The sequence below is a fragment of the Manacus candei genome, unplaced genomic scaffold (genome assembly GCF_025592945.1).
Source record: "Manacus candei isolate 608988 ecotype Guabito, Panama unplaced genomic scaffold, ASM2559294v1 h1tg000049l, whole genome shotgun sequence".
In the NCBI taxonomy this organism is placed as follows: Eukaryota; Metazoa; Chordata; class Aves; order Passeriformes; family Pipridae; genus Manacus; species Manacus candei.
In genome coordinates this window covers 2,729,842-2,754,569 of record NW_026138097.1, presented here as the reverse complement: position 1 = coordinate 2,754,569, position 24,728 = coordinate 2,729,842, and the positions used below count along the sequence as shown (strand labels likewise).

The following is a 24,728-nucleotide window of genomic DNA, read 5'->3' as shown; positions in this document are numbered from 1 at the left end:
AATGATATGCAGATAAGACTGCAAATATGACATACATTAAAAAAAAAAAAAATTGAGTGTCACTTTAAGCATTTCAAATTGGGCATATCAGTGGGAGAATAACACTTTCCAGTATTAGAGACATTGAGCTACAAAACATTTCAGAGCACCAGCAACTGAATGCAGCTCTACAAGACAAACACTTAGAAAATTAGTAATTTTTATCTGTTGATAATTTCAGGGACTGGTCAGATTATGTGACCAATACATCTGTTCTAGAGCAAGCAGCAGTCACAAGTATCGAGGCCATGTTACTGAGAACGCAGCTGCGATGGGCAGGGCATGTCTCAAGGATGAAGGACCACCACCTCCCTAAGATCTTGCTCTATGGTGAACTTGCCACCGGCTGCCGCATGAGAGGAGCCCCGAAGAAAAGATACAAGGACTCCCTGAAACAACATCTCAGCCTTGGCCATATTGATCACCATAACTGGTCTACTCTGGCCTCCAGTCAGGAGGCCTGGAGACACACCATCTATAACGCAGCTGTCTCCTTCGAGAACACACGCAGGATCACTCTTGAGGAAAAAAGGCAACGCAGAAAGAACTGTGTCTTGCAGAATACACCATCTAAGGAGTCTTTCTGCTGTGCCTTTTGCAATCGGACATGTCTGTCACGTATTGGCCTCATAAGCCACCAGTGTGCCTGTAGCAAATGTGTTTAGAGCCTTCCCAAATCTTCGTTCACGAAGCCTAGCCATGATGATGAATTTCAGGGACTAGCTGACTACATCTTTCCCCCTCCAGTTTTATCCAAGGGCAACAGAGAATGTTAAATTTTGTTTTAAATACAGAAAAATGTCGCTAGGTTTGAAAAAAATACTAGAAATTTTTTGCAAGGATAATTGAATGAGGCTATCTTTCAGAAACAGTGCTTGCCTTGTTGAAAATATTCTCAATCAACACATTACATCCCAAAGATAGGTAAATAACTTGGAGGGGATCTTGGCTATATACTCGAGCCTTTGCTACTGCACTCAGCATAGGCAGATGAAAAAACGCCATGTTTAAGTAAAAGGAGAAAAGCAAGCATAGAATTATAGAATATCTCGAGCTAGAAGGGACCCACGAGAATCATGAAGTCCAACTCCTGGGCCTGCACAGGACAGCCCCAAGAATCATGTGTCTGAGAGTGTTGTCCAAACACTTTCTGAACTCTTAACAGCCTTGGTGCTCTGACTATGTTAAATAAAAGGAGCAGAACAAAGATACAAAACTGAAATTTCAATGTAGATACACCATCTGTTCATAAACGGTGCACTTTACACTGCCAGTAACACTTAAGAAGGAGTTTTATTTTAAGCTATAGCTTATATTTCTCTAAAGAAATATAGCCTCTTTTTTTGGCTATATAGTTTTCTATTGTACAAGCAAGCCAAGCTCAAATTACATTAAATTTACCTGATTTCTATTATTTCTATGAAATCTAAATTTTAGCCCTAGAGCAAAAATTTAGCTCTACTTCAAAATTAACTAATTTGAAATCCATGAATCATTTCAATGCTAACAGTAAGTAATTTTAGACATCACTCTGAAGGTTCAATACATTTTAATCCAAAAATAATTTTGTTAAAAGATATTTGAAGATAAAATTATTCTTCCCTCCCCAAAATATGACCAAATGATATCAGTTTTGTCTGAAGCCACACAATGCATTCTGTATATGTGTAAAGCTGCAACTATGCTTACAGCACTTCCTCAGTCTGCCTGCAGACAGAACAAAAATTACATTTTGATTTAATGAGAATGCAGGAACAGGAGAATCAATTGTGGTACTGACAGCAGGAAGATTAACATGCAACTGTTGAAATGCAGCATGGTACTTAGCTAGTATCATTTTGGAAGGATATTAGTATCTCATGAAGTCAATTAAAAATTGGAAGTAATGTTACAACATGCATTATATGCAAACATGTATCCGTTTGTCAGTGGAGGTTCCTTGCACATAACAAGTGTCAGGAGAAGAAGAAATATAAAATGCTACTTTAAAATGGCCAAAGTCATAATCTAAAGTTCATATAAAAATAAAATTATGAAAAGCCTTGGAAAGGCTTAAACACTGCCCTGAAGGAAGATATAGTCTTTATTTGGCCTGACAGAATACCAATCATGACCTTACTGTAACCATAAAGGCCATCTATTTGCTTGAAATGTTAAAAGACTAATAGCAGATGGAGAACAAATGTTTGAGGCTCAGAAAATTGGAGTTTCAGCTGCCTACTGGGTTATGTTTTCTTGGACTCTACACAGTCACCATGGAGGCATTCAAACTGCTCTGTATCTTTCTGTCTCTCCGTGGAGAGATGCTGAGCAGCATCACAGAGAACTCAAGTTTGGGACTCCTTTTGTAGCAGGGAGATTTAAAGTATGCAATGCAACATGCTCTGTTGCTACTTTCAGGAAACACTGAAAGGTATGCTTCTTACAAGCATGCATCAGAACCAATCATGTAGGGAACTGCATATATCTGTGTAATTATGCTAGGATAAGAACTCCCATAATCCAATGAGCAGTCCTTTTTTTTCAAATGCATAGGCATCAACACATTCTGCAAAACAGATATGAATTTGATTTTAAAAGTACATCTTTCTTCAGTTAGCATGACATTTAACATATACAGTCTCTATTACCTGGTGAATGTTTCAGAGAGGGCATGTTGCATTCTGCCTTCTCACATGTGAAACAGTGAAAAGCACTTGTCATGAGACTTTCCAATATTGGACAGTTGGGCAGTGTAAAATAGTCTGAATCAATGAAGATGATTCCAGTTCTACTTACCAGGCTTATAACGGCATGAGAAACATTTGGAAGAGCTAGAAGCCACCAAGAGATCTTGACAAATTTCTGCTATTTCTGTCACAGTTTTGTACCAACTCACAGTGTCCATGACAGATGGATGAACAAATTATGATAGTAATTTCACAGTGAAAAAGAGGTTTTGCTGTCTCTCTTAAAATGAGTATCACATGAAGAATAAAACATTTACCTGCAAGTTGTAGTCCTGAAGAATTTTCACTAGCGAATCTCTCAAATTAGGAATCTCCATGCCCTCCTTAATGCGGTGAATCAAAAGAATAGGATCAACGTGGGTTCCAATATTGTTCAACAAACCAGTAATAAAAGCTGTGAAAACCAAGAGACAAAGAAATTAGGAAAACCCATCCAGCAAAATACCTGATCAAAGGATGCTTTGGTGACAAGCTACATGTTTTGGCTGATTCCATAACAATTTTCTACTAAGCGATAAGACTTATCTAAGGCTTTTAGTCTTGCTATGTTTCTTGCGGCTGTATTTACTTGAATACAAGCCTTTGGGGAAGAGAGGAAGATACGGTTTGGCAATTCACAGAACTTTCAGTGTATTCAGAAAAGGGGTAACTGGGTCTCCAGCACAAATCCACAAGTAAATAATGCATTTTGATTTAATAATGAGGGCACTTGAGCAAACAGAGTGAGAAAATTATCTACATTATGTGACTATTCTATTCCCAGTTCCACGGTTTAAAAACAATTTTTCAAGCAACTAATCTAATTTCAACATGTTTCTTAACATTGGTGAGAGTGACACAATAGAAGTCTTTTGCTTTTTGAAGAGCATCTGGCTAAACAAAACACTAGAAGGATGAACCTCAAGGCTGTGTTTTTTCTTCAACCCCCCAAACTGAGGGATATCACTGCAGTTGCTCTGCATATAGGCAGATGGAACTGCAAGAATTCTATATACTTTGAATCCCTTTTGCTCTAAAAATGTCACTGACTGTAGCATCACTTTTAGAGACGGACTGCATTTAAATATGGGTAATTTGAGAATGCCATTATTCTAAAGGAATAACAGATTCTGGTCACTTCTTCCTGTCAGGAATAGCAGCCAAAGGATGAAAATGTACATATTCTGACACTAATTCTACAAGACTTTCAGTCCCCCAGAAAAGAGATCCCAAGAGAGACTTTAAAGTCTTGATTTAGAGCCTCAGAAGAGGTTGCAAAAACTAATGGAGTACATAATTAAAAAAATTATTTTCTCAGTCTTTTGAACTTCTCTGAGTCTGCCTCCCGAGTAACACTGATGTTGCTTATGTTTTGATTCCATCTAAACTTTTAACTTGGAGTAGTTACTCATATAATGGATGAAAGGCAAAATGCACTCATTATTACAGATCTTACCTTTGTAATATAGAAACAAAATAAATTAGTTATTTTACTGAGGGGTAGAAAGGTGTAGGTTCTTCATTTTCAGAATTTGAAAGGAAAGCAGTTGCAATAAACACACTACACAACATCCTCATTAAGCTGCAGAATGTGTTTTGAGGCTGTCTAAAAGTAAAGTCTCATTCTGCTTAATTAAAAGCACTGCTCTCCCCTTGACTGTCATTAAGGACACAACTATGCAGAGCTTAGTCAAACACTAAACCTCTAAGTACTGGTTCTTATGCTGCCTTACTGCAAGTTTTTATGCACAGTAGACATCTGTGTTGTGCTTCACAAACCAGAACACCTCCCTGGCCATACATAAACATCTTCTCTAACATACACATGAGTAATTCAATCCTTTAATTGCAACAGAATTCCACAAAAAAATACATATGCAAGGCTTCCCCACTTACGTGGTTTGTCAATAGAATATAAAATGAGGTCTTCCCAAAGTTCTCCATCATCTTGTTCCTTGGCAAATTCAATAGCTTTATCTACATCTTGCAGTTCTTCCATTATCATCTTCAAGGCACTGCGGCTATTACCCATTCTGCCTAGAAGGAAAAATAAGTAAAGAGATTATAAACACTAAGTGCTTATCAATGCTCAGTGCTTTAAGAAGCTCTTTCAATTGTGAATTTTATAAGTGTGAAGTTGACTCAAACTATTTTAACTAAGATCAAACCTAATCTAATCAGATGTAGGAAGGCAAATCCCAGGAAAATCAGTATAATCTGAACAAGTGCTTGGAGTACTTTGCTGGACTGGGACCTGGAGGCTTTCTCAAGGATGTTTTGGATCATATTACAGGTTCTGAACTGCAGCAACATCTAACATGAGGGAGAGTGTGTATATGTGCATACATGTAAACTATGACATGAAATACCCCCTTTAAGAGCCCACATGGGTACTTTTAATTTATGGTAAGTATTGCGCAGCTTATACCTGTGAAAAATAAGAGGAGGAGACAGGAAGAAGTAGTAGAAATGACGAACTATTCTTTAAATAAATTCATGAGTAAATCCTACTCTTCTCCCAAATGGTCCACAAAATATTCTTCTTACTAAACCAGAGATTGTTTAAAAAAATGCTTTCTATTCTGTTCATGACTACTACATAAAGATACATAGAAATCTTAGTCTTAAAATGCCTCTCATTCAGAGGTAGAATCCTTGGCCAGTTGGAGGAGTTAATTTACAATTAATTTTATGAAAAAAAAAAAAAAAGAAGACAGAAGGCAACATAAGCAAATCTTCCATCTCAGCAATAGATAATATTAAGTTTCTGAGATGTATTCAGAATAAAAGCTTTGTTTTATCTCTCCTCTCTCTTCAAAACTCACGGTATTACTCTTCTCCTGGAGATTGTATCAAAAATACCTCCCCTTCCAACCTGTTCCCCATAGCATACCCAATTCTTCCAAAACCCCAGAAAAACACCAAGTCAGAAACACAGTAACACAATACATGCAGTTAAGACATCAAATTAATAACCCAGTGCTTTGTTTTATTTTCTAAATAATGTTATTTGGATGTACTGACTGCATATCAACTTTGTCTCAGGGAGAACATGTTAAACAATATTACACATTTTCACAGCATAAACTTTATTACAAGATTAAAAGTGTGTTGTCATTTATCACACTGAGCACTACTTACTCAGAAGATAGACTGTCTCTTCTACAAAGTTCCTTTGTTGGCAGATCTCAAGAGCCTTGAATTTAAGAGAAGAGAGGAGGGAAGAGAACACAGGAAACCATGTAACATGAAATTTTATTGATCTCAAATGTTGCAAGAGGTTTAAAGATATTTTTCCACCAAGTTACATTACTCATTTTGACAGAAACACAGTTCCCTAAATAAGCACTGTCACGCATTAATTTAGAAGAGAAACTCCATGACACTTTTTAAAATTCTTCTCCGAGACTGGGTAAATCTGGGGACAGGACTGGTAAAAACCAGCACAATTATCAAAACTACCAAACTGATTACCAGAAAGTTTTTAGTAACAGGAAATTGGCAGGGCTGGTATGCCATTAATGATGCCATGCCTTTTCCAAACTGGAAACAGAATTGGAAACAGAAAGTAAACTCAAGATTTGTAGCATTCCTGTGAAGATAACTGTTCACCAATAAAGACTTTTACACTTGGAAATCAAAACTATAAATGCATAGAATACAGCTACAACTAAAGATGGGGGTAGGAATTAACTTTTCCTCCACTCTCATTATTTCACATGGGTTACTATGAAGATTAGACATATGGACAATGAATTTTGGGGTAGGGGTAAGTGAACTACCAACGAGATACTTCAGTTGAATGAAGGTATGAATAATACTAATAAGTTATAAACACAGCTGACAGCTTTTTTTTCCTCTCCACTTATAAGTTAAAACTACAAAGTACAAGGTATTCAGTAGTTCTAGATGCTGCACATTTCCTGACTGTCATGCTCCATCTAGAGGAAAACAGGGAACACTCCTCTTTCAGCTCATTTTATTTGCTAATCTGCACTTGAATAAAAGTGGCTTACTTCTAAAGAACAACAATTACTTCTTCCTGCTGGGTTTATAACTTCCTTAGAGCAATACTAAGAGAGATTTTTTCAAATAGAAATTGCTTTTAGCAATTTATACGCTGCAATGGAACCTGCTTAACAGGAACTGAAAATATTGGTAACTGGGAAATTCTTAGTCCCATTTTTATTTTCTTAGAACAAAGACTTGTACGTGGCAAAAAGCATTACTGTATGCAAGTGTGGTAAACAGTATAATTGTTGAATTAGTATTTCAGTAAATTCAACTAAGTTTTACATAGTGTTGGTATCTTTTCTCTCTTCCTTAGGTTCTTACATATTAATATTTTAACATTAAGGTTAGAATTACACTTTTTTTTCTAACATCTTTTTCTCTCACTCTGGTGATTACTGCACCACACCTTCCAGAAGTTCCTGGGTCTCTGACCTGTTCTTGCTTAGCAGCCCACAACTTCAGCAAAGCAGTGCCAGCAATGAGCTTGCATCAGTTTCACATAGCACTTTTTTGTACCATGCATCACTGAAGATGGGAGGCTGAATCTGCAGTAACTAAAACTAATTTGCATCAAAAGAAAAAAATTCAGGTAAGGTTTTATATATAAAACCATGGTCACACAAATAATACATAAGGCAAAAACTAAGAGAATCAAAAAGTTAAAAACAAGTAAGTCAATAATGCAGACAGAATTCTCTGGCTTGAAACCTTGTAGGTTTCACTGCCTAAAAAAAGATCATTGGATCAATCTCATTTCAGATAAAGAAAGTCTCAACAAAGACCAAGTCTACAATCCCAAGAAAGTATGTTCCATTGTTTCCTGCAGTTGCACAGTAAGTTGACAGAAGCATTCGAAACAAGAGAGGTGTCAGGAACAGTACAGTTCTCTTTGGAATCTTAACCATGTAAAATCCAATATACAATATTACACTTAAAAACTACTCCACTGGTGTCATCATTATAGTTGCATACAGATAGGCATCCTATCACAAGATCAGGTTTGCTCAACCATTTATTAACAGCAACAAATACATATAACAAAATACTGACCCACCTGAAGAGGAAAACTTAGAATTTCCATTCTTTTCACTTTAATTCAAGCAGGGTAAAAAACCTCGAGACTAGCCTTACCTCTATGTATTTTTTAATTTGTCAAAAAAGAGCATGGAAGGAAAATACAAAAAAAGTATGAAAAAATAAGAAGGTGGAAACCTGGCACTCTGAAAAAGCCCAAGTCTATTGGTCAAAGTACAAAGACAAAATACTTTTAGCTCTGTTAGTTCAGTGACTGTTACATTGTGTATATTATTCAAAAGAAACTTATGACCTTAGAATATAAAGGTAGAAAAACTCCAGTTACAGCTACTGATTTTTCAAGATCTAATGCTGACAGCTCCTAGATTTGGCAAAATGACTGTTGATTTCTTACAACCACAATCTGCTGTTCAGTCAGGCCAGGCACTGATGAGTAGATATGCTGCAGGTATGCACTAAATTTGAATTCAGAACTTGTTCATTAAAAATACCCACTACTTCCTGCACTGAGAGCTGAGAGAGGAAAGTCTCAGCTGTCATCAGCTATGCAAACCAAACTTCTGCAGGTGATTGTCACAAACTCAAATGATCCCTCATTTTGGCAGTAGAGGGCAGTGTCAGACACAGTTAGAAATTCAACATCTACAAGCTACAGACCAGACATAACGTGTAACACTACAACACTACAAGATCAGACATAAAAATCGAGGACTGTGTTTAGATTCTGGGGGCTTACCTTCTCCAGTGGACAGTGTGTGCTGTCTCTGAGAAATGGTAGTAAGTTTGGTCGATCGTATTCAGCATAAAGGCTGATCTGTTTCTCATGATATCGTTGACCTTTATGGTGATCTCTTTTGAAAAGCTTGTGCAAATACTAGGAATCAGAAAAGAATCAGAACTCAAACCCACTTCTATAATATTATTAATAGAATCATAGAATTTCCTAAGTTGGAAGGAGATCATGGAAGTCCACCACCTGGCCCTGCATGTGACAGCCCCAAGAGTCACACCATGTGCCCGAGAGCATTGTTCAAATGTGCCCTGAACTCTGTCAGCTTGGTGCTGTGACCACTTCCCTGGGGAGCCTGTTCCAGTGCCCAACCACTCTATTGGTGAAGTTACTTTTACCACATGAAATATTTTAACCAAAGCATCTTGAAGTCTAGATACTGTGACAAAGCTCCTTCCTCTCTCTATGAGCACAGAAACCCCCTGAAAATAATTATGAGGGTCACTTTTATTCCAATGGAAGTAGGCTTCACACTTTCAAACCAGTGCATCCCTTCCGTAACTGATAGACAGTCAGTTGCCTTTGTAAAGCTCCTGGGCAGTGGGCTGCACACTTCATAGATCTGCTTCCCATAGTCACCTCCCTACCACATAAATCAGCTTTCCACCAAATCGATACCCTGAAGCCTATCTGTACACAGCAGCAAGTTAAATTTCCCTCCCTAATAGAGCCCAAGCCCATGGTTACACGTTATGTATTCCACTGACAACATGTTCAAAGCAAGGAGGTGCTTCTGGAATAGCAATGTGGAGCCACAGTCTTACAGTGATATTGTAATTCTGTAGAAACAAGAACAATCTTGCAGCTTATGGAAGTTACAATTCTAAAAAGACAAGTGGTTTGCTGTCTCTATAGATCACAAAACATATTTCAGAGCTGCACCCACCAACCAACTCCATTTTTGTGCAGGGAAAAAGGAATACAAGCAAGAAGTAACTGAGCATAGAATACAAGAGCCTGCAATGCGGTAAGAAGGACTTCATGGTATATTAACAAGCAAGCAGTATGTTATCAAATTCTCACAAGTACACATTTTAAAGGTATTTTACTATTGTAAAGATGTTATGGCCATGTTATAGAGTGAATCTGCAGAAGTAGCCGCTTTGACTGATGATTTATGACATTTCAGTGTCAGGTGCACTCTGACAAGATAAACACACCTGTAAAAGATATGTCCAGCAAAGAGTTTATTCAGCTCAACTTCAAATAACAGAATATAGAAATACTTACCACGTGCTGTAACTCAGGCCTGTTCTCTAATTCTTCAACAACTCTGTCAATCTGAAAGAAAACAAACCTGTGATAAACAGTACACTTACAGGACTGAAAGAAGGATAGGTAATCCAAGGTAGCATTGGACTGCCATGCCATGAACTTGTTATACTCACGGAAATTTTATCTTCATTATCCAAAAGCATGTCTACTGCTTTCTACAATAAAAAAAGAGAATTCAGTTAAGAAACAGGTACACATGTTTTCTCACATTCTATACAGTATTATGCTTATTCACTGATCACAGAATCAGCTGAGTCGGAGGGGATTCATAAGGATCATCGAGTCCAACTCCTGGCCCTGCACAGGACCATCACCAAAAGTCACACCATGTGCCACAAACTCTGTCAGGCTTAGTGCTGTGACCACTGCCCTGGGGAGCCTGTTCCAGCATCCAGTCACCCTCTGGGTGAAGAACCTTTTTCTAATATCCAACCTAAACCTCCCTTGACACAACTTCAGGCCATTCACCACAGAGATCAGTGTCTGCCCCTCTTCTTCCCCTCATGAGGAAGTTGTAGACTGCAATTAGGTCTCCCCTCACTCTCTTCTTCCCCAGGTTGAACAGACCAAGTGCCCTCAGCTGCTCCTCATATGGCTTCCCCTCAAGGCCCTTCATCATCTTCACTGCCCTCCTCTGGACACTCTCTAACAGGTTAATATCTTTCCTATATGGCAGTGCCCAAAACTGCACACAATATTCAAGGTGAAGTTGCCCCAGTGCAGAGCAGAGCAGGACAATCCCCTTCCTTGACCAGCTGGCGATGCTGTGCCTGATGCCCCCCAGGACAGAGTTGGCCCTCCTGGTTGCCTGGGCACTGCTGACTTGTATTCAACTGGCCATCAACCAGGATCCCAGCTCTCATGGCAACCTGTGACTTGGAGAGCTGCCGGGGTTTGGAAGTTGTTAACTCACTTGTCTACCATTGATTTCTGTGTTGCCATAGTTATTATATTGTCTCCTTGCATTGGCCAATCCCCTCTTAGGCCCAGCAGCCTTTATAAGCTGTGGGAAATTTGAATAAAGGGTCTTCTTCGCTGCTGGATTCTCTGTGTGCTGCGTGGTCTCTGTCTCCTGGCTTAAGTGCCTCCGCCGCCTGTCCCTGCCACGAGGGACGGGCGGCGGGGGGGTCATTCCAGCCCTGAAAGCCTTTGCGGAGTGGCCGGCAGTGACCCCCCAGAAACCCCTCGAACTGCAACAGAGAGCTGCATCTACCATTGGCAGGTCTGGCTGGCTGGAGGCCTCTGACACGGTTGGTACAGTGACTCCATCAGCTACAAGGGACTGAGCTTTACAGTGCATCAACACCATAACTGAGGAAGCTTAAACTAATACACTAATAAGACTGGCGCTAAAAGGATCTCTTTGCTCTTCCTTATCATCTACTGAGTCTGTTTTCTGCCTATATTGGCTGCCCTGGATGGTCAGAGAGGAGCCCTTCCTGCTCACCCTGCCTGTGTGACTTGCCATGTCACCCCCCCGTTTACCTGCTCACGCTCCCTGAGCCAATTGCTAAATCTGCCCCAATTGCTCTCGGCACTGCTTTCTGCTCACCAAGTTGGCTTCCGAGGGCTTCTGACTCCTCTTAGCTCATTTATTTTTAATCTGTTAAAATATCTCCAGTGGTAAGCAAATATAAAATCATTAAGATCACCATACCTCTGAGTCAAAATCCACAAGTGTCAGATGGATATTGCAGACCTACTCTTTCCAGCAACAGTAATTCAGAGAGCAGTTTGCATAACATCAGCATTCCTTCTCAGCACAGCATTACAGGAGAACACATCATGTATTCTTCCAGAATACTTCTCCTAAGTTTCCTCACTAATAGCAATCAATGATGTGCACTTATATTGCAGGTGATGTATGCTCATCGAGTCACTGGTCACAGAAAGCCACTGCCAAATGATGTTGAAATACTCTTTGTCCCACTGCAAAAGTGAACTGCAGGATGATAGCTATAGAAGAAACACACAACTCAACCTGCCGTACAACTGGATTCCTCTAAACTACCTGAACCCCAATATTGTAACATAAGCAAACAAGACGACATAAGCCAAGTGGCCACCAGGATTCTGGTTCTGCTTCCTCTTACAAGAGCAAACTTTTGCTTCACATTCAAAAAATACAAACCTACAGATTCCTGATATGATTTATTCTATTTAATTGAAAAGAGTTATAGTTTTTTTCCCCTCATACAGTTTAGAATGGGCACACTAATGATAATGGTACAGATGGCTCTGTATTTTAGCTACAGTGCTTAAACAACTACTACACTTAAAAAAGAGCAGATCTACTTGGTTATCTTCCCCAGGGATCATACCAAAACTCATTTGCTCAGATTTTATAGCCAGCTGGAAAGAAAGAAGACAGAATTCAGCACAAAATAAACACTTCCTGATTTTTGGAATTTAGGTTAACAACCTTGCAAACTTTCAAAAGCAGATTAATTGACTGTAGTGAAATAAAAGTGGGAAGTACATTCAGTATTTCCTATCTATTTTCTTGGCTTATCAAAAGCATTATTTGGTTAGAAATACAGAAAGAATATCATGGTGAAATGACACTCTGCGTGAAATGATATTCAATGTTGGGACTTGAGAATCACAACAATGACCTTGGATCTGGCACTCTTCTCACTGTGAGTGACAAATGGAAATGGAAAGGAAATACAAATGGAAATACAAAAGAAAAAATAATCCTTGGGTCAATTATTCTGCAGTCTAGGCAAACATACACTTCCTTACCTCAGAATGTATCCAGACATACCAAACACACTCTCTGCCTCAACACTACCTTTAACTCATTAATTTTTAATCTGTTAAAATATCTCCAGTGGAAAGTGAATATAAAATCATTAAGATCACCATACCTCTGAATCAAAATCCATGAGGAGAACAATTTTGTCTCTGATAGAACTGAAGAGATTGTGCTTGTGGATCAACTGGAAGACGTCTTTGTGTCTCAGAGTCAGGTAGATTTCTAGGGCTCTGCCATAGCGCTGGTCGTAAGTATACCTGATAAAACCAGGGTTATAATACCACGTGATTTCACATACCTAAGTGTAGGAAAATCACCTATGAGGGAAAATATAAACATACTCTAGTATGTAAAGCTTGCTAGGATAGAGTCCCTGTAACTCATTTTTATTAGAGGGAAATAAACACCAGGCAACATTAATTTCACCTCCATTTATATTGGCCACTGCATTTGTGTTCTGATCTGTGGTTTTCTGCATTTTCATTTTCCGTTTTCAAATCACAGGAGAAGCCACAAAAAGTCTAGCTTTTCAATTTTTGGATACCAATGGGAAATCTCTTCAGAGCTAAAACCCACTGTTCTCTAAATACTTTAGTAACATAGTAATAGAGAGTAGTTCTGCTTCCTTCAAAGAAGCAGTACAAAAAGAACTTAACATGGTGATTAGGTTGAGAAAATCAAAGAGCTTTACCCTGTAAAAAGTGGCCTAGAACCAGATCACTTTCGGCACATTTTCCAGTCACATATTTCCAGCCATGCAGTAACTACTTCTTAAATAGTGGGCAATAACTCCACCCTTTTATTTTCCTGTAGATAATTCCGAAATGCACACTTCACAAAAGAGGTTTCCCTCTGACAGCATAAAGAGGAATGCTAGCTATTTACTTTGGAAAAAGGAGTAAGGAAATCCAATCTCACGCTTAACAATTTGCTTTCATACACAATGTGAACTTCATAAGAAAGGGTAAAAAATTGCTGCTGTGCAATCAGCAGAGTGGAGAGAAGCCAATACTCTGTAGACTGCAGCAAAGAAGATTTCTGTTAAGAGAGTTAAGCAAATATTGATAAACTACAGTACACTCTTTTAAGTGTACTTTTTGTAACAGGAATTTAAAATTGTACTCACAATTCTGCAAGTGTTCGTAGCAAAGTCCTGTTCTGTGGATCTTTCTTCAGGTGATCAACTACAGCTTGAACTATGATTGTGTTGTTGTACAGATCTCCAGGCCACTCTTTTATAAGGGTTGCAAACCCCTAAAAGTATAAGAGATTGTAACAGAAATAGAAAGAATGGCCTAAGGAACATTTCAAAACATCAAAGTTTCAGCTAAGCCTCTGAGATGATACCTGCTGTGCTTCACCTTTAAGCAAATTTTATGTGTTCACAGACGTGCACAATGCAGAACACAGATTTTTCCTTCTTAGAGCAATGTTATTAAGATTCATGAAGCTGAGTTTCTTTCAGGTGCTGTAGGCTCTGTGCATCACCTCAGCCACTTACGCTAAAAATAACAACATCTATAATAAATAATTAATCTCACAGTATTTGCATGCTCTGAAGAACATTCTATTTATTCTCTTAAAAACAAAATCAAAATTCAACTTTTTAATATTTTCATTATTATGGAACTGTCCATTGATAATCTGTTTGAATACAACAGAGAATTTGCTGTCAGATTCTACATTACTGAGTGTGTTTGGCTAGGAATAACTGTTAAATGTAGACACATCAGGCTGCAGTACCTCGTAGTCACTCTCCAAAAACTCATGCAGGACCATTTCATAGATCAGAGGTTTCAAAACTGGATCCCGTCTTGGCAAGTAAGGACTAATTGCCTAATAGGAACAAAGAAAAGAAAGTGTCAGAAAGGGAATGACATGTAACATCTCAGTACACTGATAACAGAACAAAAAGAATTGTTGTTAAACAAAAATAACAAAGTTATGCACAAAACATGGCCCTTGGTATTCACTGGAAGCCTATATATCGTATTTTACTTTAGGATTACACACATTGGAATTGTATGTAATTACACACATTTGAATGTGTGAGATTACACACATTTGAAAGAATTTTCATTTGAAAGACAGGTGGCAAGATACTAGTTATGATAGGAGAATCAGCCATTGCCCCTAGAGAAGTCTGAATATTTACCACTAGTCAGTTAGAAAATAAAACCCATAAAAGACCTCAGAAGAAGAATGTTTTCAAAATCCATTTTGTCAAGTCTTGGCCTTGTAAAAAGGTATAAGGATTCATTAGTTGAAAAATGGGTACTTATGATTTATGACCTACTGTGGGATCACTACATTTTATGAAGAGTTATGTTTTGCCAGCTATTTTTATACCCAAATGAAAATTAATTTAAGAATATATCTCTCCATGAAAAGGGTGAAGGCATGTGATCTGTTACTCTATAGGAGGTGATAAGGAGTTGCATTCTGGCAGGCAGGAGATGAGAACCTGCCAGAACAAACCAGCTCATACCCCGGAATTTCTGCACATCATCTTATTAGCACTATTAGTCCATGCAAATAGAGGCCAAGATTATTACCACATTCCAAAATAAATCCTACTGCTACCAGCAGTGTGGGGACTTTGGGGTTTGTAGCTAAAGGATCAACACTGATGAAATTACTCCAAATACTCAGAGATGTTGCCTGTTGCCCACTATTGGCACATACCACAGTAACATTTTGTTACTGAAGTTGCTTGAACAAAGCAGGAGAAATAACATTGCACTACAGTTTTTTTTTCAGTTTTACAGACAGCAGTGACTATTCACAACAAATTCTCCTAGTATTTAAATCAAAACAATATCCTAAGTTACATATTTCACTAAAGGCTTCCATTTGTAGGTGAGAAAGGAAGTACAAGGAAAAGATCAATAAAAAATGACTTTGTAGAAATTAACAGTTCATTGCTTGCAGGAGACCTCTTCTCTCCATGTGCTGTTTGAGCTTGGCCAGTCTTTGAAATGTAGTGCTGCCAATATCAGCTCCCACCATCTGTCACAGAATTAAACAGTTAACTCACAGCACAGTCTTGCCAGCTGCCCTGGGGAATCATATTCCTGACTGCCTCAGAAAAAGTCTCTTCTGACCATAAAGAAAGCAAGCTGGACATCAGCTGGAGACTCAAAGGCAGAGTAAAATCTCCCAATGGCTGTTTTCATTCCTACTTTCTACCTTCCTGTCACCTCCTAAATGAACAACCTCCCCCAACAGACTTGCAACACTTGGCTGTGGAGCTGTGGAGAGGTGCAGTTGCCTTGCTGTGTGGGGGCTAGGCTGCCTCAGGAAGGAAATCTCTCCTGTCCCAAGTCCCAGTGCTTTGAAGAAAAACCACAGCCACCTCCTGCAGTTTGGCCACCAGGCTCAGCAAAGACTAAGAAAAGCATACAAGGTATTTTTAAGCCTTGGCACAAACGTGAACTAAGACCCAAGCTGGAGGTTACAAATTCTTCCATTTTTTTTTTTTAAGCTGCAGTTAAGGAGCAAGATCAGACAAAAAAGCTGTGCAATCAGAATGCCCTTGTTCAACTCTTGAACCATGTGCTGAAAATCACTTTAAATAAAAAAGGGATATTATACACAGAAATATTTTCTTCCTTTGTTTCTTCTTAGGAGCTGCTTACAGAGTTTACTTCAGTAGGTATAAGGATGAGTTATACAAGAAAGCCCATGTAAAAGTGGACATGAAATAGCCTAAACCAGCTCACCAATAAACCCAAACCACAATTATTGATTCCTCAAAGGGTATCTATGAGATGAAAGGGACTGTCTGGCTAGTGCTGCTCTCTGCTATGCCCACTAGAGTCAGGTGAAGTCTTTCAAGTGCCCTCTAGCCAATGTTTTGGTCGTGAAAGCACTGCTGTTGCTAACTGATCATCCTGAACCTCTGCTGAAAGTCACTGCTGTCGCAGTGCCAACAGAATGGAGCATATCCCTCATGCCACAACAGCCAACAGTCACAGAGTTTGGCATCTTCTTTGAATCCATTCACCTTCCTCAGCTGTTTGAGCTGAGACATTGTATTTTATACTGAAGTGACTTGAGCGCAAGCACCTAACTCCCTCAAGCTACCACAGCTGGAGGAGAGGAACAGATCATTGTAAGGCTCTAAAATCTTGAAACTGCCATAACAAGGTTTGCTAGAGGATATTCACTGAAGACATGAGAGGTGTCAAGATACCAAAATGCAACCTTTAGCAGCCAAACAGGACCGTTTAGTACAGAACACTCAAAAATGCCCTAAAGCCACATGCAAACAAACAAGACACCCCACAGACTTTGACAGTGGGGTATCACTAATCCCTCTGCAGGAAGGAAAGTTTAAACCTTTAGTTTAACTATCACCTTAGCTATTGGCAAATCACGCTAGATTGGAAATGCCATATTTCAGGCAACTACATATTTTAATATGCAGTGCAAATTCTTTTAAGAAAATTCCATTTTGAAATAAACTCTGTCTCTAAATCTCCACTAGTCTTCTCATCAGGGCTTAAAGCCATTATAGGCCAGCTACAATATGGTGTGTAATACCTGCTGGTTAGGTAAATAGCTAAAAATTCCAAGAAACACACAAGTGATCCCAAGTGTTACAAGAACCCCTTCAATTAGATCTGGCTTAAGTTAGTTCATAGTTCATCCTTTATGAGACTCATATATCTTTAGGATTTTGGGAAAAGTTATATGGGATTGAAATAGTACAATAACACAGGCATTTTCTAGAACTGCAACTTGATGCTGAATAATGTAATCTTTTCTTTTTCTAAGTTTGAGAATTCTTGGGCCTAAGCCCTAAAAAGGAAAAAAAGAAATTCTAAAGGTTGAAAACAATCAACTGTTTAGAAAGTCAGTAACTGAGCAGAGATGTTTTTCAGTAAACCTGCAAATATTTTTATATTTTGCAGTCGGCTGGATGACATAAGGAGTGACAAGAGAAACATCCCTTCCAGACACTTGAATCTAAAAAAACCCCAAAAGGACAAAGAAGCAGTGTATCAAAATTTCACCTGTACCTGAACTTGGCTCCTTTATTGGACTGAAATAAAGAAACAAAAACATGGGATTTCATCTTCTAAGGCGGCAAAGAATGCACCAAACCACTAATAAGTCATACAGAAGGCAAGGTTGTTCTTGCACTGGAGTGGCTCTAAAACAGAAGTCAGACATTTCTGAAATTCATAATGCTGAAACACTTTTGGTCTTTGAACAGAATTAAATAGTTCAAAGCCAGCAAGGGACTGCGTGTTGTGAGATCTTAATAATATGTCCTTTTTGGCTCATTGAGTTTGAATAGGAAGACATAAAATTCCGAAGTAAATGTACACGTGCTATCAAAAGGAGTGTGCATAATGTTTTCTACTGGTTTAGCAGTGACAGTACTAAAGCCCTATGTCCTGGGCAATTTATTAACTGAGAATCTCATATTAGATGTGTACTGTTACAGTAGCTGGCTTGTGACCAGGGAAAACACGCAACAGGGCAGACTGCTCCTCTTTCTTGCCACCATTTCTAGTACACAGCATAGGTCTTTGCTGTTGCTTTGCAATTCTTTGACATTTATAGTTGTGTATCTGTTGTAAGAGAACTGGATTTTCCAGAATGACTGGCACCCATAGAGACAATTTTTCTTAAGAGTTGAGGTAGGATTTTCAGGACATACCAGAAAGGAATGAAAAGTAAATGGGAATGATGTATTTAACTGTGAGCATCTTTGTAAGTAAAGGCCTTGGGGTGGGTCTTCTACTTGGAGACTGTCAACAAGTAAAAATACGTAGCTGAGTACATAGATATGCTATGCCTCCAATCCTGTTTCAAAGTATGTTAACACATACACATCTATCTGAAAGACAACTGCCTAGAAACAACTAAAGATCTGGGGCAGAAATACCACAATAGGGCATTAAATGTGATGCTTTAGATACTTAGTCAAAACATGCAGTAAGCATAGCATGCAAATTATTTGAGTACAGACTCAGAAATTAACTTACCTTAAGCTGACCTATTTCTTTAAATTTATAAACTTCAAATTCCCAGAGTTCTGTGTTTTTGCCAAGAATTTTCTGGCACTTTCTGGAAGGAAGATGAAAGGAGAGAGAACAAAAATAGGTACAGAGAATAATACAAATGTGACAGCATTACTGCAAAGATTCCTTTATTCTTCTTCTTATCATGACATTTACTCAAGTGACTTATTTTGGCAACCATTGCTTTCAGCAGACTGTGCCAGATTCTCCTCCTTTCAGATCTTAAAATTTTGTTGCATCCAAGATGACTAACTGCTTATTATTCATTCACCTTAGTGATTAGGGCCATATTAGCTCTCATAGAATCATCGAATAGTTTGGGTTGGAAGGGAGATCAAATATCATCTAGTTCCAACCCTCACACCATAGGCAGAAATGCCACCCTCTCGATCAGCTTTATGAATGATTTTTTCAAATCTCAGTTGAGAAAAATTGAGCTTTTTAGAAAGAAAAGCTTATGCTTACACATACATGAAAACACAAATCTTGGGTAATTTCTGATCCTTACGTTAGATACCCATATTTGACAGTTTCGTTTATACCCACATAAAACCAACTTATTTTCTGATGGTCTTACACGTAATAACACACTAATAAACTTAGTTTATCAAAATCCAAAGAAAACCTCAGTTTTGAAAATCTAGTGTGACTGAAAAATCAAGGCTGACTTTCAAAAATATGTATGTCTCAATTCCAGTTAAAGTTTACAATAACTTTTAGGTCACTACAGGCAAGAAAATACAGGGCACAGAAAAATACATCTGTATGCTTTGAAAATTCAGAAACTCCAGAACAAACAGAAAATCAACATCCCAAAATACTTCAGAATCAATAATTGTTTTTGCTTTTTCCCCATACGCAAATACACTTTATCCAGCAAAGAAGATCTTTAATACTAGGTTACCGAGCAGCCAGGTCATACTCTCCTTTCTCCACTAGGTGATTTACATAGGCTAAGCCGATGTCCTAAAGGGAATAAAAATAAAGAATTAGTTATAAAAGTTTGGGAGTGAACTATTTGACAACCACAATAACTACCGTAACAGCAATGCATATGGTTGGAAAGTCAAACACAGGGCTCTAAGTGGATCCCCTGATTCTCCTTTATAAGTAGGACCCACAGAACAGTCAACACATAATACCTGCACAGGCCATTCACAGGTTCAAACTGAGGTGCTCTTTTAAATAATTCTCATAAACTCATTCATGCTGAGAACACTGTGCCACCTTTCCTTACTAAGGATTGTTCAAAACACATAGCTGATCTGTCAGTGCTTGCATCAGTTAGTTCAAAAAGAAAACCACCAGTCATTGTATAAAGCATGCTCTTTGTCAAAACAAAGTTTGCAGAGAGGGGCAAAAAGTTGGTTGACAATATAAATTCTAGTGCTGCTCAGTAAAGTGCAGGAATTACTGAGAACTTAGCAAGATTATTAGGTATTATTACATATTAAACTTCTCTTCTCAAGGGTTCATCACACATGTCAGTTGTAAAATTTTTCTGATAGGAATCTAACATATATTAAAATTTTGGCATGGGCCTTCTGCTGTAATCTCAACATTCATGTCCATGTTGACACAACCCAGTGTACTCACTGCATAATTTAAGAATCATATCAGTAAAAGCACATTGTTTCTAGGAAAAAAAAGGAGAAAAATGAAAAAAGAAAAAACAAAGTTGAACAATGAAAAAGAAGTCCTTGTTTCTTACAAAAATAAACATTTGGCTCTTCTGAGGTACAATACTTTTTTGATCAATATCAAGAACAGTACTGACTGGAGCAGAGTATGAACAGAGGTATGCAACAACTTCAACTGGTCAGTCTACTAAAAAAGTCAGAAAAGACTTTTCATTCCACTACAGGAACAACCTTTGTATTTTCAACTTCACCATTCTCAAGAATGAAGATTTCTGCCAGCCTCTTTCTCCTATGTACCAGCTCCCCAGTGAGCAGAGAAGACGTATAGTAAAGGAGCTGTAGATCTGGTTGTTTAGGACCTTTGCATTCTGCTCAAGAGGTGCAGAGGAGCAGTGATAATTACTGCAATCCAAAAAATCCCCAAGGTCACCAGACTTGTCAGGTGGTTCAGGTGGTGTGAATGTGGTGTCACTTGGCAGTGAGAGCATGAGTTGTTTTAAATCAGTATACCACTAATCCTTCACTTAGGGCTTAATGCCAACATTTTATTCCCTCAACACATTCTGTTGGCTTTTGTATGAGACCAAACTCTCAAAAACTGCTTGTATTTCACTGAATTTCATTGTATTTTGTAGAGTAAACTTCTGCACACCAAAAGAAAAGCTGTGGGGTTTTTTGGGTTTGGTTTCTTTCCCCTCCTAATGTATTGCTAGGACCCCCTTTAACAAGTCTTTATATCTTTCACAAGGGTCACAGAGCAGCTGTGATGAGTGCAAACTCTGTGATAGGTGATGACATGCCATTACATCTCGATTCAACTTCTGGACTATACAAGAATAAAAGTTTTTTTAAGACACACTGATATAGAGCATGCATATCAGTAATTTGGCCCAAAATTAAAAATTAAACACATCTTCTAACACTTTGTACAGATTTAAATTTAAAGCAGCAGCAGTACTAACAAAATACCAATATGTTCACACTGAGGTCAATTTAAACAAAAACAAACAAGCAAAAACTAAAATTAGTGATGCTTTTGTGGCTATTACACTATCCTCCCTTTTGTCTTAAACATAGATACCCTTTGTTGGTCTGTGAAAGGGACTATAAACATGGGAAATAACTATATATGAGAAAAGGGGCTTAACTATGTAAAATAATGAGAATTGGAAAGCAGAATGAGAGAGCTACAGATGAAACTGCAACTGAATTTCAATAGCATTTAAAAGATCTTCCAATTGCATCTCAAACTCTTGACAAATATACCCTGTCACATGTACCAGGTAAAAGTTTAAGAGAAATGGGTCACTCCCCCCACAATCTCTATTAGTGCAATACTGTTTGTTACTTGAAACAACAGTAATTTAATACAAAAGTAAATGTAAACAAAAACCCCATCAGAAATGCAATTCTCTTCTTTTTAATGTCAATAGCACCTTTATAAAATCCAGATCTTTCCATGCTTCACAGACTAACATTCCTGTTCTGTAGCTGAAACCCTAGGAATCGAATGCTAGTTGGAGTATGCCTAACAGTTATTGCCTGGTGTCATAGAGAACAGGGAATTTGTTTGTTGCATCTCACGGCATTCTAGAAGAAGGCAGATACTCTGCTTTAAATAGAAATTTTGAGACTTACCAAAATCTTGTGTTTTTTTATGGTTTTCTGGCTGATCTCAGCTGCCATCAAAGCTTCCTATATTCAAAAGGGAGTAAACAGAGATACTAGCCAAATACACAAACTTTCAATACAGAAAGCTGTAGAACTGTATAAATCAACTGTTTTTCAGAGCAGGGTGTTTGAAGCACTAGAATTTCTAATGCCACAGTTGGATGAACAGCTTTGAATTCATACTCAAACAAAAGCAGTCAACCAAAGAGAAAACTACTTTTGTTTCCATCTAGGTTCATTCCACATTACTATATTAGGATCAAATCGCAAGATTACAACAAAACAGACAATGCAATCACATTGGATCATTTTCAAATAAGACCCCTTCACTGCCAAAACCTGTGAAAAAAATCAACAGGAAAGGGGGTGAGAGAAGGCTACCTTCCAGTTCCAGCCCAAACGTCTTCTCTAGTCAGAATGATTTATGACTTAAATAGTGTCATTTTCTGCTCTTCTACTTCTTTTGAATGTACAGAAACAAAGCTGGCTCTCTTCCAAATAAAAATGAAACCTTTAAGATACATCATAACACACAACTATCTACTACCTTGAATGGCTTTCATAAAGGCACATGCACAGCTGTCACTTGCAAATTACTGGAGTCTTCAGGGACCAAATACTGTGATTTACATAAATTGCAAAACTGCACTCATCATACAAGTTTGCTATTCAGATGCAAAAGCATCCACAGGGATTTAAACAAATCTGCATGAGAAATATCATGATTGTATTAACAAAAGGAATATGTACTGAATGGCTTCCCCATGTTTTTTTTTGTTATAATGGGTACCCAACAAATAACACATAAATAAGAATTTGCAAGTTACTTTAAGCACCATAACACGTGTTCTCAGTAAACAACTGCAGGACATTAGAATTCAGAACACTGGGTGCATGTTGATATGGTATGTAAGAATTTATTATTATTATTGTTCTAGGTCTTCAGATATACACACTTAAGCACACCAATATTTACACAACCAAATACTGAGCTGTTTTTTTTTCCAAGGGAGCTGTATACCTTTGTCTTTTAACATTTGCTCTGCTTGTTTGTGAGCAACACTACTTTCAGCATGAATACCTACAGTTCAAGCCTATAGTATTTTAGTTTTAAAAGCTTTAACAGCCTAGGTAAGTAACATGGAGCAACACCCAATACCCTAACACAACCACTTTGTTCTACAGTGGAAGCACTATGGAATAGGAAAAATCTCATATTGCCCACCAAGACCATTTCCCTCCCCTCCTTAGCTGGGATAGACCTAGAAAAATATCCACATAGCTCATTAGTTAAGTGTTCTGCTGCTTTAAAGCCAAAACCCAGCTTTAATAATTTTCAGTGACAGCTAATACATTTCACATCTGATGATGAGAGCAGTATTCACAGCATCTAATTCAGCTACCTCACTTGGCTGCAATTCTGACTAATTGTTTCAGAAGAAGACTAACTCTATAGAGAGATGGAAGAATGCATAGTTAACTCCCACTCTTTACAAGCATTTAGTCAATGACTGTAGGAACAGAAACTATCCAATCCAAATGACCTAAGAAAGTCCATCATCCTACTCCAATTTCCAAACCAGGAAAGTCGGAAGGAAAGAATTATGTTAAAATTACTTCATATTTCTTCTTTTCAAGAAGCCAGTCAATGTGGTCATCTTGGTCCCGCTCTTTAGCCACAACCACATCTCTTGGGCTGATGATATAAAACAGTGATTCACCTTCGGAATACTCTGCAAATGCATATACAGTTTTATTATTATTATATTTTCCTTAAGTAAAGCTCTGCTTTTTAGTACACCCTTGAGGAGAATTTAAAAAGAAGAGATGCAAGGAAGACAGCAAGGCTACTCCTGCAGAACATGCTTGTTTTGGAAGCTGTATTCTGCAATAAATTAGAACTGGTTTAAATGGCAAAATATCTTTCAAAAAAATCACTACAGCTTACTGCAAATTCTGATTCATCCACTACGTGTAAACTTTATGATGGTTTAGAACCCATTGTCATACTTTTAGAGGACTATTACACTACATAGCCTCCAATAAACTTATCCTTCCCATCAAGGTCAAGGCCATCAAAAGCATAAATGATAGATGCCATAACCCCTGGGGACACAGCACATCATTACAGCAATGCATTTGCAATGCTGTAAGTTAAGGTTATATGTATAATGCATTTTCTTTTACTATAAGCCTTTATTTTTGAGTAAGCTCAAAGAAAAAGTATTAAAAGGTAAAATCAAACACAGAAGATAACTGTTCTGAATAGTTGTTATTTCCATAGAACCCATGAAGAAACACCAATATTCTGTAGGCACAGGGAAGAAAACTACCCCCCATCCTTCATCTACATCTATACAAACATACAAATACACTCCTGAAGTGATAAGCAACTCACAAAATAATGTTTGTCTTAAAGCCATTCAAAACATTTAGACTTGTCAGATGAACTAGAATATTCATAAAGCATAGAAGTACAGCTGTGGACATCAGTGTTCTGCTTCGACACAGGTATAAAGAAATCTCAACTCTATTGATAGCAGCACAGATGTTTTTCAGATCAGGAGGAGATACACGATATTTCTAGTGGCTTAAGGGCATAGATGTACGCAAAGAGGTCTGCCAAGTCTATGATTTGAAGCATGATGCCAGAGAAGATGCTTAAATTTCAGATTCATGGATTTTAAAAGCCAGAGGAATGTTTCTGTATAACACAGGCTATATAATCTTCATCAAAGAATTCCACATCAGCTTTGGCATGCA

General features: G+C 38.0%; 1 protein-coding gene across 4 annotated transcripts in view; it reads right to left on the bottom strand.

The window, feature by feature from the left end:
* The window catches only part of VPS41 (VPS41 subunit of HOPS complex), a 104,743-nt gene that overhangs the window by 5,995 nt on the left and 74,020 nt on the right, over positions 1-24,728 (bottom strand). For all 4 annotated transcript variants that reach the window (XM_051798706.1, XM_051798705.1, XM_051798709.1 and 1 more), the window contains 13 exons: positions 23,583-23,698; positions 21,933-21,989; positions 19,559-19,620; positions 18,619-18,700; positions 14,363-14,455; positions 13,746-13,873; positions 12,732-12,876; positions 9,975-10,016; positions 9,817-9,867; positions 8,533-8,670; positions 5,889-5,943; positions 4,644-4,784; positions 3,026-3,162 (listed from right to left, as the gene is read on the bottom strand). In XM_051798706.1, the coding sequence (XP_051654666.1) occupies positions 3,026-3,162; positions 4,644-4,784; positions 5,889-5,943; positions 8,533-8,670; positions 9,817-9,867; positions 9,975-10,016; positions 12,732-12,876; positions 13,746-13,873; positions 14,363-14,455; positions 18,619-18,700; positions 19,559-19,620; positions 21,933-21,989; positions 23,583-23,698 (1,247 nt within the window). The remainder of the gene's footprint in view (positions 1-3,025; positions 3,163-4,643; positions 4,785-5,888; positions 5,944-8,532; positions 8,671-9,816; positions 9,868-9,974; positions 10,017-12,731; positions 12,877-13,745; positions 13,874-14,362; positions 14,456-18,618; positions 18,701-19,558; positions 19,621-21,932; positions 21,990-23,582; positions 23,699-24,728) is intronic.